The 16,931-nt window shown below is 47.1% G+C and overlaps 1 protein-coding gene across 4 annotated transcripts in view; it reads right to left on the reverse strand.

Moving 5' to 3' along the window:
• Positions 1-16,121, reverse strand: part of WDR59 (WD repeat domain 59) — a 114,963-nt gene extending 98,842 nt beyond the window's left edge. For 2 of the 4 annotated variants that reach the window (XM_003829526.7, XM_034940707.4), the window contains exon 1: positions 15,951-16,121. In XM_003829526.7, the coding sequence (XP_003829574.3) occupies positions 15,951-16,004 (54 nt within the window). In that variant the 5' untranslated portion in view covers positions 16,005-16,121. The remainder of the gene's footprint in view (positions 1-15,950) is intronic. The other 2 variants (XM_034940709.3, XM_034940708.3) reach the window with 2 other exon arrangements.
• Between the last annotated feature and the right edge of the window lie 810 nt (positions 16,122-16,931).

Below are 16,931 nucleotides of genomic sequence, written 5' to 3' on the forward strand. Positions count from 1 at the left end.
ACTTACAGACTAAAATTTAAATTGGCTACTTATAAATATATATATATATATAATACATATTTGTTTTGTCCTTTGAGACGGAGTCTCGCTCTGTCACCCAGGCTGGAGTGCAATGGCACGATCTTGGCTCACTGCAATCTCCACCTCCCAGGTTCAAGTGATTCTCAGGCCTCAGCCTCCTGAGTAGGTGGGATTACAGGTGCATGCCACTACGCCCGGCTAATTTTTTGTATTTTTAGTAGAGACGGGGTTTCACCGTGTTAGCCAGGATGGTCTCAATCTCCTGACCCTGTGATCCACCCACCTCAGCCTCCCAAAGTACTGGGACTACAGGTGTGAGCCACTGCACCCAGCCTGTTTTTTGTTTGTGTTTTTGAGATGGAGTTTCACTCTTGTTGCCCAGGCTGGAGTGCAATGGCGTTAGCTCACTGCAACCTCTGCCTCCCCCGTTCAAGCGATTCTCCTGCCTCAGCCTCCCAAGTACTGAGATTACAGGCATGTGCCACCACGCCCGGCTCATTTTTGTATTTTTAGGGTTTCACCATGTTTCCCAGGCTGGTCTTGAACTCCTGACCTAAGGTGATCGCCACCTCAGCCTCCCAAATTGTCACACAGGTTGGAGTACAGTGGCATGATCTCAGCTCACTGCAGCCTCAAACTCCTAGATTCAAATGATCCTCCCACCTCAGCCTGCTAATTTTTGTGGGGTTTTGGGGGGTTTTCTTGAGACAGGGTCTCAATTTTTTGCCCAGACTGGAGTGCAGTGGCTCAATCTCAGCTCAATGCAACCTCCGTCTCCTGGGTTCAAGTGATCCTGTCACCTCAGCCTCCCAAATACCTGGGACCACAGGCGCATGCCACCACACCCAGCTAATTTTTTGTATTTTTGGTAGAGATAGTGTTTCACCATGCTGCCTAGGCTGGTCTAGAACTCCTTTCCCTATTGTTAATTTTTGTCAACTTTGTCAAAGATCAGTTGGTTGTAGGTATGTAGCTTTATTTTTGTGTTCTCTATTCTGTTCCATTGGTCTATATGTCTAGTTTTCTAGCAGTACCATGCTGTTTGAGTTACCACAGCCTTGCAGTATAATTTAAAGGCAGGCAATGTGATACCTTGTCATTTGTCATTTCACTTAATTCTACTTATCTTCTAAGTCCCAAGACATACCTCCCCTAAGAAGCTCTCCCAGAATGGCATAAACCCAGGAGGCGGAGCTTGCAGAGAGCCAAGATGCGCCACTGCACTCCAGCCTGGGCGACAGAGAGAGACTCTGTCTCAAAAAAAAAAAAAAAAAAAGCAGCTCTCCCAAGGACCTCTCTAAGCAGGTTCCACCTTTTCCGAAAGCACTTTCTCTGCCCCTCCCTCACAGAACTTGCCACAACTTGCTGTGTTTAATTATTGCTATACACGTCTTTCTTCTCCCACTAGCTGATGAGCCCCTGCTGAGCATGGTCTATTTCATTTCTCCCAGAGCACCCAGCAAGTTGCTTTGTACACAGAGGTGCTCTGTAAAACTCTGTAGCATGAAAGATGGTTGCAGCTGGGCATGGTGGTGCACATCTATAATCCCAGGACTTTGGGAAGCCAAGGCAGGAGGATCGCTTGGAGCCCAGGAGTTCGAGACCAGCCTGGACAACATGATGAAACCACACCTCTTAAAAAAAAAAAAAAAAAAAATTAGCCAGGAATGGTGTATGCACTTGTACTCCCAGCTACTTGGGGGGCTGAGGGGAGGATAACTTGAGCCCGAGCGGTTGAGGCTGCAATGAGCAATGTTCACACCACTACACTCCTGGCTAAATGACAAAGCAAGACCCTGTCTAAAAAAAGGCCAAAAAAAAGATGGTAGGTCAGAACCAAGTCAAAATCAGGGTCCTTCCAGCTCACAATGAGCCAAGGTGTTCCTCGACATCTCTGAGAATATTTTTGGTAGTTTCTCTTGATAATTCTCCTTAATAATTTATCACCCACGAGTTTATCTAAACTTTTAAAGTTCATTCGTTTCGTTAATACCTCCTAGGACAATAAACTTCAATAGCTCACCGCCTGCGGTGTGAGACGTTCTATTAGAACAATGTGATGAACAAAATTTTGTTTCTGACAGTGGTCCCAAAAAAAAGAGAAAAAAAAGATTTGTGTACCTTACCCATACACTTTATACTGTAAAATTTTCATCCGTTTTCCATCCTTCTTTCCTTCCTTCTTTTCTTTTTTTTTTTTTTTTTTTGAGATGGAGTCTTGCTCTGTCACCCAGGCTAGAGTGCAGTGGCGCAATCTCGGCTCACTGCAACCTCTGCCTCCTGAGTTCAAGCAATTCTCCCGCCTCAGCCTCCTGAGTAGCTGGGATTACAAGTGCCTGTCACCGTGCCTGGCTGTTTTTTGTATTTTTAATAGAGATGGGGTTTCACCATGTCGGCCAGGCTGGTCTCGAACTACTGACCTTAAGTGATCCACCTGCCTGGGCCTCCCAAAGTGCAGGGATTACAGGTGTGAGCCACCGCACCCAGCCTCTAAGGAAGTGTCTCACTCTGTTGCCAAGGCTGGAGTGCAGTGGTACTCACTGTAACCCCAAACTTCTGGGCTCAAGTGATTATCCTGCCTCAGGCTCCCAAGTAACTGGGACTACAGGTGCACACCATCACACCCGGCTACTTTTAAAATTTTGTGTAGAGACAACCAGCCTGTTCCCCAGGCTGGTGTTGAACTCCTGGGCTCAAGCAATCTTCCTGCCTCAGCCTCCCAAGGGGCTAGGGTTATGGGCATGTGCCACCATGCCCAGCCAAACTCTTGCTTTTCCATACTGAAAATTCCTCCTCAATTGTAGGAAAACAAACTTATTGTCCAGGACTGCTCTCTATCAAAACAGGTATCTTTAAACAGAAGACAATGAAGTTCTTAGAAGTCTTTGTTCCTTCAACTGCAAAGAAGGATGGTGACTTTTGGCACACTTAACACTTTAGGATTTACATGCCCTTTATGAAATGAGAATTGATGGTGATATTTGATTCTGATTCTCTTGGAGTAAATATAATTAATAATTTGGAAACGTCAAGCTAACTAATGGCTAATGAAGGAAATCAATTCCATGAGACTCTATTAGACTACAAATTGCTGCTGTCCTCGTTTAAAAAATTTCTTGGTGAGTCAACTTCCAAAGGCAACAGTGTTCTGAAGCACTTGGTTTCAGCAATCCAAAGCAACAGACCACAATTTATCAAAGGGAGGAAAAACTCTGCCCTTTCTCCAGGCATAAAATGGAGGTAGCCTGGTGCAGCAGAAATGGTATGCATCGGCTTTGCAGTCAGAATTCGATTAAAACTCATGTCTAGGCCAGGCACGGTGGCTCACACCTGTAATCTCAGCACGCTGGGAGGCCGAGGTGGGTGGATCACTTGAGGTCAGGAGTTTGAGACCAGCCTGGCCAACATGGCTACTAAAAATACAAAAATTAGCCAGGCGTGGTGGCGCACACCTGTAATCCCAGCTACTCAGGAGGCTGAGGCACAAGATTCACTTGAACCTGGGAGATGGAGATTGCAGTGAGCCGAGATGGAGCCACTGCATTCCAGCCTGGGTGACAGAGCAAGACTCTGTCTTAAAAAAAAAAAGAGGTTTTACAGACTAAAGCCACAAACTGAAAACCACTGATTATTAAAAGGGTCTGACCATTTCAAAGGACAAGATCCAATTTCTATTTAAATTAGATATTGGCCAGGCACGGTGGCTCACGCCTGTAATCTCAGCACTTTGGGAGGCTGAGGCAGGCAGATCACCTGAGGTCTGAGGTCGGGAGTTTGAGACCAGCCTGACCAACAAGGAGAAACCCCATCTCTACTAAAAACACAAAAAATTAGCCAGGTGTTGTGGCGCATGCCTGTAATCCCAGCTACTCAGAAGACTAAGGCAGGAGAATCGCTTGAACCCGGGAGGTAGAGGTTGCAGTGAGCCAAGATTGTGCCATTGCACTCCAGCCTGAGCAACAAGAGCAAAACTGTCTCAAAAAACATAAAATTATATATGAACACTGCTGCCAAAGCTGGTTTGTTTTGTTTTGCTTTTTAGATTGGGGTTGGGGGGGGTGGGGCGGGTCTCTCTCCATCACCCCAGCTGGAGCACAGTGGCGTTGCAGCCTCAAACTCCTGGGCTCAAGCAATCCTCCTGCCTCAGCCTCCTGAGTAAATGGTACCACAGGCACAAGCCACCATGCTCAGCTAAGTTTTTCATTTTCTGTAGGGATGAGGTCTCACTCTGTTGCGCCGGCTGGTCTCGAACCCCTGGGCTCAAGTGATGCACCAGCCCGGGCCTCTCAAAGTGCTGAGATTCCAGGCGTGAGCCACCATGCTTGGCCCAACAGTTTCTGAGCCATCCTTGTCTAATACTCACTACACGTTACCTATCGGAGACTCTTGTTCACACGCTCAGCAATAGGAGTGTTGCTCAGGAAGCCTTCTCTTTTAAATGAGAACATTCTTTGAATGTCATGGTGGATTGTAAAATTAAAAATTAATTAATTCGGCCAGGCGCAGTGGCTCATACCTGTAATCCCAGTACTTTGGGAGGCCAAGGCAGGCAGATCGCCTGAGGTCAAGAGTTCAAGACCAGCCTGGCCAACATGGTGATACCCTGTCTCTACTAAAACACAAAAATTGGCCAGGCACAGTGGCCCACGCCTGTAATCCTAGCACTTTGGGAGGCTGAAGCAGGTGGATCACCTGAGGTCACAAGTTCGAGACCAGCCTGGCCAACATGGTGAAACCTTGTCTCTACTAAAAATACAAAAATTAGCTGGGCATGGTGGCAGGCACCTGTAATCCCAGCTACTCAGGAGGCTGAGGCAGGAGAATTGCTTCAACCCAGGAGGCAGAGTTTGCAGTGAGCTGAGATTATGCCACTGCACTCCAACATGGGCGAAAAGCAAGACTCCATCTCAAAAACAAAGAAAAAAATTAACTGATTAAATTTAATTAAATGGAAACAGTCTCACTTTCCCACACACTAAAATGGCCCGCACTAGGTACTACTAGGTACGTCACCTAATCTTTCTGGGGCTCTCACACTCCTCACCTGCAAAACGACAGGGCAGAGGAGAGGGCTATTTTGTCAGGCCAAGTGTGTTGCTTCCTTAGGCCAGTTTTCTAATTTAATAATAATGGTAATCAACATTTATCAACTGCTTAACATATACTGACCACTACGCTAGGTGTTCCGCACTGATATTGTCATTTAATCCTCACAGCCAGTCTACAAGGTAGTGTGCAGAAAAGAGTTGGCACGGCAGGCATGAGGCTACTACTATCCTTGCGAGGCCTGCTTGCAAGGGTGGCTCTTGGCTGCTATCTAGAACGTGGATTTTAGGAGCGTTCCACTGCTCCTTAACTAGTAAGAGAGCCTCCCCGTGCCTCAACTGTACGTACAAACGATGTGGTTTACACTGAGTGCCTACTTTCCTTCTGAAGGTCTGGAATTTTGGTACCTGTTAAGGCAGAGGGTGCCTACATGACCAGCCCCAAATAGAAATTGTGGGTACTGAGTCCCTAAGGAACTTCCTTGGTACACAATGTTTCTCACACATTGTTCCAGTTACACACGGGAGGAATTAAGCATATCCTGTGTGCATCTACAGTGAGGGGACTCTGGGAAGCTTCGGCCTGGTTTCCTTCTGACCTCATGCCATTTGCCTTTTCCCTTTGATTCTGCATTGTGTCCTTTTGCTGTAATATGTAATAACTGCAAATACGACTGTGAAGCCTCCTTGTAAGTCACTGAGCCTGGCGTGGCCTGGGGAACCCCCAACACAAGTAGGCACTACTATCCTTGTTTTATGAATGAAGGAAGTCAGTCGGGCGCAGAGGCTCACACCTGTAATCCCAGCACTTTGGGATGCCAAGGTCGGTGGATCACCTGAGGTCAGGAGTTCAAGACCAGCCTGGCCAACATGGCGATACCTCGTCTCTACTAAAAATACAAAAATTAGCCAGGCGTGGCAGCACACACCTGAAATTCCAGCTACTCAGGAGGCTGAGACAGGAGAATCACTTGAACCCAGGAGGTGGAGAATGCAGTGAGCCTATATCGCGCCACTGCACTCCAGCCTGGGAGACAGCAATACTCTGTCTCAAAAAACAACAACAAAAAAAGGCTGGGCGCGGTGGCTCATGCCTGTAATTCCAGCACTTTGGGAGGCCAAGACAGGTGGATCACCTAAGGTCAGGAGTTCGAGACTAGCCTGGCCAACATGGTAAAACCCCGTCTCTACTAAAAATACAAAAAATTAGCCGGACGTGATGGCAGGCGCCTGTAATCCCAGCTACTTGGGAGGCTGAGGCAGGAGAATTGCTTGAACCTGGGAGGTGGAGGATGCACTGAGCTGAGATCATGCCACTGCACTCCAGTCTGGGCAACAAGAGTGAAACTCCGTCTCAAAAAAAAAAAAAAAAGTAAAAAAAAGAAAAAAAAATTTAAAAAAGAAAACTGAAGCTTAGAAAGGAAGTAACTTGCCCAAGATCACATGGAAGACAGGTGGTATAACCTTAATCTTAACACAGTCTGGCACGAAATCCTTAACGTCTTTGCTCTTCTCCCATTCATTACCACATCTTTATATTAAATTTTCTAGAAAAAAAAAATAGGCCAGGTGCAGTGGCTCATGCCTGTGATCACAGCACTTTGGGAGGCTAAAGTGGGAGGATCACTTAAACTGAGGAGTTTGACACCAGCCTGGGCAACACAGTGAGACCCCCATCTCGATGTTAAAATACACATAAATTTATTTAAAAAAGAAAAAATATTTCACAGTATACATATTAATAGTCACTTACACCAAAAAGTCCTGTTCTGCCCCTCCATCTCTATAGTTTTTCGAAATGAACATTGTATGAAACTAAAAAAGTAGGAACCGAAGCTGGATTGCTCCAGAAAAACACACAGATTATTAATTATTTATAATTTTGCTCCTAGCCAAATAATTTGAGTTGTGTTTTTTTATTTTAATTTTTATTAGAGTAAAACACAGTCCTCAATCTTTATCTTTGTGGCAAAGCTGTTGCAATGCTGAGACTAATAAATCACCAACCATTATTAGGTCAGAAGAGAGTATACTTTCTGCTGAGATGATTCATTTTCAATTTCAAGATACAAGAAAATATTGAGGAATTTCTTTATGAATCTAGGATACGAACGTTTTTCTTTTTCTTTTCTTCTTTTATTTTTTTTCTTTTGAGACGCAGCCTTACCCTGTCGCCCAGGCTGGAGTGCAAGGGCGCAACCTTGGCTCACTGAACCTCCGCCTTTTGGGTTCGAGCGATTCTCCTGCCTCAGCCTCCTGAGTAGCTGGGACTACAGGTGCCCACCACCACACCTGGCTAATTTTTTGTATTTTTAGTAGAGACAGGGTTTCACTGTGTTAGCCAGGATGGTCTCGATCTTCTGACCTCGTGATCTGCCCACCTTGGCCTCCCAAAGTGCTGGGATTACAGTTGTGAGCGACCAAGCCCGGCCTAAACATTTTTCTTAAGAAGACTTAAAAAGAATTTGGGAGGCCATGGTGGGTGGATCATTTGAGCCCAGGAGTTCGAGACCAGCCTGGCCAACATGGCTCTACAAAAAATACAAACATTAGCCCGGCCTGGTGGTGTGTGCCTGCAGTTCCAACTACTTAAGAGGCTAAGGCAGGAGGATCATTTGAGCCCAGGAGGCAGAGGTTGCACTGATTCAAGATCACGGCACTCCAGCCTGGGCGACATTGCAAGACCCTGTCTCAAAACAAAAACAAGACTGAAAAAGCATAATCCATAAATTTAACTGCATTAAAATTAAAGTTCTGTTCATCAAAAGACAGCACATAGCTGGGAGTGGTAACTCACAAATACAGACCCAGTTACTTGGGAGGCAGAACCAGGAGGATCATTTGAGACCAGGAGTTCAAGGAGGCAGTGCACCATGATCGTGACTGTGAATAGGCACTCCAGCCACAGTAACAGCGAGACAGCATCTCAAAAAAAATTTTAATTTAAATTTAAAAAAAATTTTTAATACCATAAAAAGAATGAAAAGGCAAGCTACGACTTGGGAGAATGGATTTACAATATATATAACCATACAGAACTGGAATCCAGAAAAATTTTTACACTCTTCTTAATCTATAAGAAAGAGACAATGCAGCCGGGCGCAGTGGCTCACGTCTGTAATCCCAGCACTTTGGGAGGCTGAGGCGGGCAGATCACGATGTCAGGAGATCGAGACCATCCTGACTAACACGATGAAACCCCATCTCTACCAAAACTACAAAAAAATAGTGGGGTGTGGTGGCGGGCGCATGTAGTCCCAGCTACTCGGGAAGCTAAGACAGGAGAATGGCGTGAACCCGGGAGGCGGAGCTTGCAGTGAGCCGAGATCGTGCCACTGCACTCCAGCATAGATAACAGAGCGAGACTCTGTCTCAAAAAAGAAAAATAAATAAATAAATAAATAAAAATTGGCCTTGATACTTATCTACTTACAGCAGCTTTCTTCAGTCACTAAAAACTGGAAAAAAACTAAATGTCCATAAACAGGTGAATGAATACACAAATTGCAGTCTATATACTGGAACACTACTCAGCAAGAAGGAGGAATGGACTAACAGATAGGCTCAACAACAAGAATGAATCTCAAAAGCACTAGGCTAAGCAAAAGACGCCAGGTAGGGTGGTGGCTCATGCCTGTAATCCCAAAACTTTGGGAGGCCAAGGTGGGAGGGCTGTGTGAGGTCAGGAGTTCAAGACCAGCCTGGGCATCAATAGCCAGATTCCACCCCCAGAAAAAATTTTTAAAAATTAGCCAGGACTGGCCAGGCGCAGTGGCTCACGCCTGTAATCCCAGCACTTTGGGAGGCCAAGGTGGGTGGATCATGAGGTCAGGAGTTCAAGACCAGCCTGGCAAAGATGGTTAGCCAGGCATGGTGATGGGCTTCTGTAATCCCAGCTACTCAGGAGGCTGAGGCAGAGAATCGCTTGAACCCAGGAGGCAGAGGTTACGGCGAGCCGAGATCGTGCGACTGCACTCCAGCCTGGCGACAGAGTGAGACTCTGTCTCAAAAAAAAAAAAAAAAAAAAAAAAAAGAGCCAGGCCTGGTGGCATATGCCTGTCGACTCAGTTATTCAGGAGGCTGAGATGGGAGGACACTTGAGCCCAGGAGCTGGAGGCTGCACTCAGCAAGGACTGTGCAATCGCACTCCAGCCTGGGCAACTGAGAAAGATTCTGTCCCTTCAAAAAACAAAACAAAACAAAACAAAAATGAAAGCCAGACTCAAAAGGCTACACATCATATCACATGATTCCATTTGTTATAGAAATCCCATCAGCAGCTGCCAGAGATAAGGGATGGAGATTGAGTACACAGGGGGACCAAGGAACTGTTTGGAGTGATGGAAACGTTCTACATCATGATTACAGCAGTGGTTACATGACTACATCCATTTGTCAAAACCCAACAAACTCTACAATTATACCTGCATAAACCTGGATTTTTTTTTTTAATCACTCTGGCTATATGGAAGATAAAATGGAAGAGGGAAATGCTAGTGTGCGGGAAGAGTTGTCTCCAAGTATGTTCAGCTGCTTTGCACATACAGAGCTTGATTTTCTCGCAGATCCTGAAGTGGAGACACGAAGTAGGCAGCCGCCGTGGGTCTGCAGTTCTTCTCTTCAACACAGGAGTCAGCCACTGCAGCACTTTTGCAAATATCTTAGGTTAGCCTTGTAACTGCACATTCCAGCATCTTACCTTTTCTTGAGAGTGAAAACTAATCTCCACACTTCTCAGTACTCTGAACTGTACTTTCCAATATCATAGCCATTAGCCACAGTGGCTATTTAAATGGCAATTAAAATGTCATAAAATTGAAAATACATCTGTCGCACTAGCCCCATTTCCATCATCACTGGAAGTTCTACAAAACAGTGATGCTCTGGACCGGGCGCGGTGGCTCATGCCTGTAATACCAGCACTTTGGGAGGCCAAGGCAGGCAGATCACGAGATCAGGAGATCGAGACAATCCTGGCTAACACAGTGAAACCCCATCTCTACTAAAAAATACAAAAAAATTAGCCAGGCATGGTGGCGGGCGCCTGTAGTCCCAGCTACTCGGGAGGCTGAGGCAGGAGAATGGCATGAACCCGGGAGGCGGAGCTTGCAGTGAGCCAAGATCGAGCCACTTCACTCCAGCCTGGGTGACAGAGTGAGACTCTGTCTCAAAACAAAACAAAACAAACAAACAAAAAAACAGTGTTGCTCTGGAAGATTACCTGCAAGTTGTGTGGTTTTTTTTTTTTTTTTTTTTCAGATGGAGTCTCGCTCTTGTCACCCAGGCTGGAGTGCAGTGGCACGATCTAGGCTCACTACAACCTCCACCTCCTGGGTTCAAGCGATTCTTCTCCCTCAGCCACCCGAGTAGCTGGGATTACAGGCACCCACCACCACACCCGGCTAATTTTTGTATTTTTAGTACAGATGGGGTTTCACCATATTGGCCAGGCTGGTCTCGAACTCCCAACCTCGAGATCCGCCTGCCTCAGCCTCCCAAAGTGCTGGGATTACAGGTGTGAGCCACCACACCCGGCTTGTCTTTCTTTTCTTTTTTTTTTTCTTTGAGACAGAGCTTCACCTTGTCACCCAAGCTGGAGTGCAATGGCGTGATCTCAGCTCACTACAATCTCGAACTCCCGGGCTCAAGCAATTCTCCTCCTCAGCCTCCCGAGTAGCTGGGATGACAGGCATGCACCACCACGCCCAGCTAATTTTTTTGGTATTTTTAGTATTTTTAGTAGAAACGGGCTTTCACCATGTTAGCCAGGCTGGTCTCGACTCCTGACTCAGGTGATCCACCTGCCTCAGCCTCCCAAAGTGCTGGAGTTATACGCGTGAGCCACCATGCCTGGCCTAAGTTTTCTTATAGTGTTAACACTCATTGATGCCAGGAAGCACTTCACAGTAGTTGCCAAGCAGCACAGGCTCTTGATTATTAATTAGTGACAGTAATATCCCAAAGCATGTTTCATAAAATAAATGGCACTTTTATAAACTATAAAAAAGACTTTCACACTTCAGACTGGGGTTTTCCTCTGAAAAATCTAAGTCTTTTTTTTTTTTTTTTTTTTGAGACAGAGTTTCGCTCTTGCCCAGGCTGTAGTGCAACCGTGTGATCTCGGCTCGCTGCAACCTCCGCCTCCCAGGTTCAAGCGACTCTCCTGCCTCAGCCTCCCGAGTAGGTGGAATTACAGGCACACGCCACCATGCCTGGCTAATTTTTGTATTTTTAGTAGAGATGGGGTTTCACCATGTTGGCCAGGCTGGTCTCAAACTCCTGACCTCAGGTGATCCACCTGCCTTGGCCTCCTTAAGTGCTAGGATTACAGGCGTTAGCCTACGCCCAGCCAAAAAATCTAAAAGTTTTAATTTTAAAAAATTATTTTCAGACCAGGTGCAATGGCTCACATCTGTAATCCAGCACTTTGGGAGGCTGAGGCAGGCATATCACTTCAGGTAAGGAGTTCAAGACCAGCCTGGCCAACATGACGAAACCCCATCTCTACGAAAATACAAAAATTAGCCAGGTGTGGTGGGGCACGCCTGTAATCCCAGCTACTCAGGAGGCAGGAGAAGCACTTGAACCCAGGAGGTGGAGGTGGCAGCAAGCTGAGATTGCGCCACTGCACTCCAGCCTGGGCAACAGAGTGAGACTCCATCTCAAAAATAAAAATATATATATTTTTAGGCCAAGGTGGGAGGATCACTTGAGCTCAGGAGTTTGAGACCAGCCTGAACAAGACGGTAAAGCCCCATCTCTGCAAAAAAAAAAAACACACAAAAAGGCCGGGTGCGGTGGCTCACGCCTGTAATCCCAGCACTTTGGGAGGCTGAGGTGGGTGGATCACAAGGTCAGGAGATCGAGACCATCCTGGCTAACACGGTGAAACCCTGTCTCTACTAAAAAAGAAAAAATACAAAAAATTAGCCAGGTGTGGTGGCGGGCGCCTGTAGTCCCAGCTACTCGGGAGGTTGAGGCAGGAGAATGCCGTGAACCCGGTAGGCAGAGCTTGCAGTGAGCCGAGATCATGCCACTGCACTCCAGCCTGGGCGACAGAGAGAGACTCTGTCTCAAAAAAAAAAAAACAAAAAAAACACACACACAAAAAATTGTGGGGCTTGGTGGTGTGCACCTGTATTCACAGCTACTCAGGAGACTGAGGTGGGAAGATCACTTGATACCATAAGGTTGAGGCTGAGGTGAGCCAAGATTGCACCACTGCATTCCAGCCTGGGTGACAGAGCAAGACCTGTCTTACACATATATACATATATATTTTTTGTATTTTTTTAGAAAATACATATACATTTACATAAACATATATGTATTTTTTTTTTTTAGATGGAGTCTCACTCTGTCGCCCAGGCTGGAGTACAGTGGTGAGATCTTGGCTCACTGCAACCTCTGCCTCCCAGGTTCAAGCGATTCTCCTGCCTTAGCCTCCAAAGTAGCTGGAATTACAGGTGTGTGCCACTATGGCCGGCTAATTTTTGTATCTTTAGTAGAGATGGGGTTTCACCATGTTGGCCAGGCTGGTCTCAAACTCCTGACCTCAGGTGATCCGCCTACCTCGGCCTCCCAAAGTGGTGGGATTACAGGCTTGAGCCACCACGCCTGGCCATATATGTATATTTTTTAGGCCAGGCATGGTGGCTTACGCCTGTAATCCCAGCACTTTGGGAAGCTGCAGCAGGAAAATCACTTGAACCTCGGAGTTCAAGACCACCTGGGCAAGATACAGAGACTCCTATCCCTATTTTTTAAAAAAATGCAAAATGAAAGAAATTTGAATATTTTAATAAAAAATTTTTTAATAAAATTATTATTTAAAAGATGTGGAGTGTTTTGAAAAGTTTATTGCTCCTATTCATAAAGGCATTATGAAGAGTTTTAACTTTTTCTTTCTACATTAACAAAATAGTTAATAAAATGGGTTCCTGCCCCTTCCAATCATCACCAGAATCACCCACAAAACCATGCTAATTCACATAAAGAGGAAGCCTTGTAAATAGAAAGATCAGAACAAAAAAACAGAAACTCCCACAAGGCAGTAAAATTACCCAATTTACTTTGTTCTCTTACTATGACAACTGCTGTTGAGGTTTAATTATTTGCTACGACTTCATAGCATCCTAATATATGTGTCAGCACCCTCTCTGCAGGTCTCTTCAATTACATCTCTATAAACAGGCAGGGGTTAGACTACCTGGGTTTCTGTGAAAATTAAAGGGTTTGCAGATTAGTAGCTTCCAAATTAGCAGGCTTAGAGGCATGATACACAGTTCTATTCTGTCCTAGTTCCCAGTAAAAGCAATTAACAAGAAAGAAAACAGGAATATGGTTCCTTTTCCAAGGAGTCTGGCGCCTCCCTAGGGAGAACAGGTCTCACGGAGACTCTGTGCTGACAGTACTTGGGGATCCTTAATCCAAATGCTACTGCTCAAATTCTCAGTAGAGGCTACTGATCAGAGGGCACCACAGAGCAAAATGGTGGGTAGCTCTTCCACTCACTCATTCTCCGGCAAAAGATAGGATGGGGTTTTGGAAAGAAGAAACCACATCACCCATTTATACTTATCCAGATCTCCCTCAGTATGAATCACCTGTGCATGGCACAGTGTATACCTGAAGGGAGCTCAGTAAATCCTTGTTGAATAAATGAGTGAATAAAAGTGTGGCACACAGAAGGTATTTGATAAATATTCGTGGAATAAATGAAGAGAATGGCCGGGCACAGTCGCTCACACCTGTAATCCCAATATTTTGGGAGGCCAAAGTGGGAGAATCGCCTGAGGCCAGTTCAAGACCAGCCTGGGCAACACAAAGAGACTCTGTCTCTACAAAAAATAATAGGCCAGGTGTAGTGGCTCACACCTGTAATCCCAGCACTTTGGGAGGCCAAGGCAGATGGATCACTTGAGGCTAGGAGTTCAAGACCAGCCTGGCCAACAGAGCTAAACCCCGTCTCTACAAAAAATACAAAACTTAGCCGGGCATGGTGGCACGTGCCTGTAATCCCAGCTACTCGGGAGGCTGAGGCACAAGAATCATTTGAACCTGGGAGGCAGAGGTTGCAGTGAACCGAGATCATGCCACTACACTACAGTCTGGGTCATAGAGCGAGACTGTCTCAAAAAAAAAAGGTAAATAAATTTAAAATGGAAGAGAATCACCAAGACACTGTCCTAGGTGCTGGGGAAGAGGGGATGTATATGACTGGTTCAGAGCTACCCACTATGAGTAAAGTAGTCCAATGAGCTAAACAAGGGCTCTGGGGTAGGATCCAGCATCCAAATCCCAATGCCATTGACCACATTATGGGAAGCATTAGCCAAGTCACTGGGATCAGTCAAAAGGGGATCGGTTTCCACTTTTGGAAAAAAAGAATAACACCTACTTATCTTGCATGGTTATTTTATGAATTAGAAAAAGACGTAGATAAAGCGCCTTGAAGGAGGCCTGGCATATGGAAGACATGGCAAAGAAAAATGATAAAACTCTCTAGTAAGCGCTAACATTTCTTGAGGGTTACCATGCACACTTGGTGACTTGAGGGTTACTGTGCCACACATCCTCAACATACGACCACATAAAATCTTCACTCGAGGCTGTGCTCAGTGAATCACACCTGTAATCCCAACACTTTGGGACGCTGAGGCAGGGGGGTCGCTTGAGCCCAGGAGTTCCATACCAGCCTGGACAACATAGGGAGACCCCGTCTCTACAAAAAAAAACGAAAAATTTAGTCGGGCGTGTTGGCATGCGCCTGTAGTCCCAGCTACTGGGGAGGCTGAGGTGGGAGGATAGCTTGAGCCCGGGAGGTCGAGGCTGAACTGAGCGGTGATTCATACCTCTGCATTCAAGCCTGGGTGACAGAGCCAGACCCTGTCTCAAATGAAGTAAAATAGGACAGGCACGGTGGCCCATGCCTGTAATCCCAGCACTTTGGGAGGCTGAGGTGGGTGGATCACCTGAGGTCAGGAGTTCAAGACCAGCCTGACCAACAAGGTGAAACCCCGTCTCTACTAAAAATACAAAAATTAGCCGGGCGTGGTGGTGCGCATCTGTAATCCCAGCTACTTGGGAGGCTGAGGCAGGAGAATAGCTTGAACCCGGGGGGCGGAGGTTGCAGTGAGCCAAGATGGCACCACTGCACTCCAGCCTGGGCAACAGAGTGATTCTCCATCTCAAAAAAATTAAATTAAATTAAATTAAATTAAATAGAAAATTAAAAAATAAAATCTTTAAGCCAATCTTGTAAGTACGACGATCTCCCTTCTACAGGTGAGAAAACTGACGTGTACGGAGTGATGACAGGGTAGGGGCTGCGGGATTCGAACTCGGGCAACACGTGCAGTGTCACTCCTATCCACTACACGGTATTTTCCAGTATGATGGCATTAAGAACCACTTAACCGCGTAGACGCTGCAACAGGCACTTTGCAAACAGTGTTTCATCGAATTCACCCCAACAGGGTTAAGTCCACGCAGCTGAGACTTAGAAAAGTCCCGCGACTTGCCTTAAGTCGCCACACGCGGCTAGGGCCTCGGGAAGCCGTCACCCCCTCGCTCCGTACCCTGATTGTGGGAAGCCTCCCCTCAGCACTCACGGTGCGCAGTCTCTGCCTCAGTGTCACAAGGCGGACCCCACTCCCCTACCCGCGTAGGGAGCCCCGAAACTCCGTCCATGCTCGCCCCGATTGCCCCCGATGGTCGTCTTCCCTCCCCCGACGGGGTCTAAGAGGTCGGCTAAGCCCCGCCCACCTCCTCATTACGGGGCCTAGGGTCTCCCCGTAGCCCCCCGGGACGGAAGCAGCCGCGTGGGGGAGGGGAAGCGGGGAGGACGCATGCCCAGAGGGCTCCACTCGGCCTCTAGCTCACCTGGGAGTCACGAAACTCTACAACCACGTTTTCGCTGCTCCATCGCGCCGCCATCTCCCCCGCCCGGCCGCCGCGGCCCCAGGACGGCGCCCTCCCACCCCGCCGTCCCCAGTATCCCGGGACCGTGCGCCCCACACAGCCAGAAAATCAGCCCCGACACGCCCCGTGCCCTGGTTGCTCCTGAGCTCAAGCCATTGGTTGACCCAAGCATAGGCTCCGCCCCTTCTTCCTGGGTCCTCCAATTGCTACACCGCGCCTACCACAAACAGGCACGCCCTCGCTCACTTCCGTCACTTGGTTTGAGTCACCCACGCTCCTCGCGATTGCGGGCACACCCCCTGCCGCGAGCTCTGCCGGGAGTTGTAGTCCAAGCTCGAGCAAGCGTGGGTGACCCGGGAAGGGCTCGCAGGTTTGGTTTGGGTGAGGTGAGGTGCCTGTTGTCCTCACTAGCTCCTCGCTGGAGTCCCCAGCATTCGTCCAGACCCAGTCTCAAATCAAAATCAACGTTCGGGGCGGGTGCAGTGACTCACGCCTGTAATCCTAGCACTTTGGGAGGCCGAAGTCAGGAGTTCGAGACCAGCCTAAACAACATAGTGAAACCCCGTCTCTACTAAAAATACAAAAATTAGCCGGGTGTGGTGGCGGGCGCCTGTAATCCCAGCTACTTGGGAGGCTGGGGCAGGAGAATCGCTTGAACCCGGGAGGCGGAGATTGCAGTGAGCCGAGATCACGCCATTATACTCCAGCCTGGGTGACAAGAGCGAGACTCCGTCTCGGAAAAAAAAAGAAAAAAGAAAAATCAACGTTTGTGCAAACCGAAGATACCTCTTCTCCTGATGCCTAGCCCATCGAGATATTTAAAAGTCTGAATGTGCAATTTATTGTTTCATACAATACAGCAGCGCCTCCCGTAACAATGAAGGTAGACTTAAATGTGAGAATCCAGCTGTTTTCTTGATCTGTAGTCCAATGCTCTACCTG

The sequence above is a fragment of the Pan paniscus genome, chromosome 18 (genome assembly GCF_029289425.2).
Source record: "Pan paniscus chromosome 18, NHGRI_mPanPan1-v2.0_pri, whole genome shotgun sequence".
In the NCBI taxonomy this organism is placed as follows: Eukaryota; Metazoa; Chordata; class Mammalia; order Primates; family Hominidae; genus Pan; species Pan paniscus.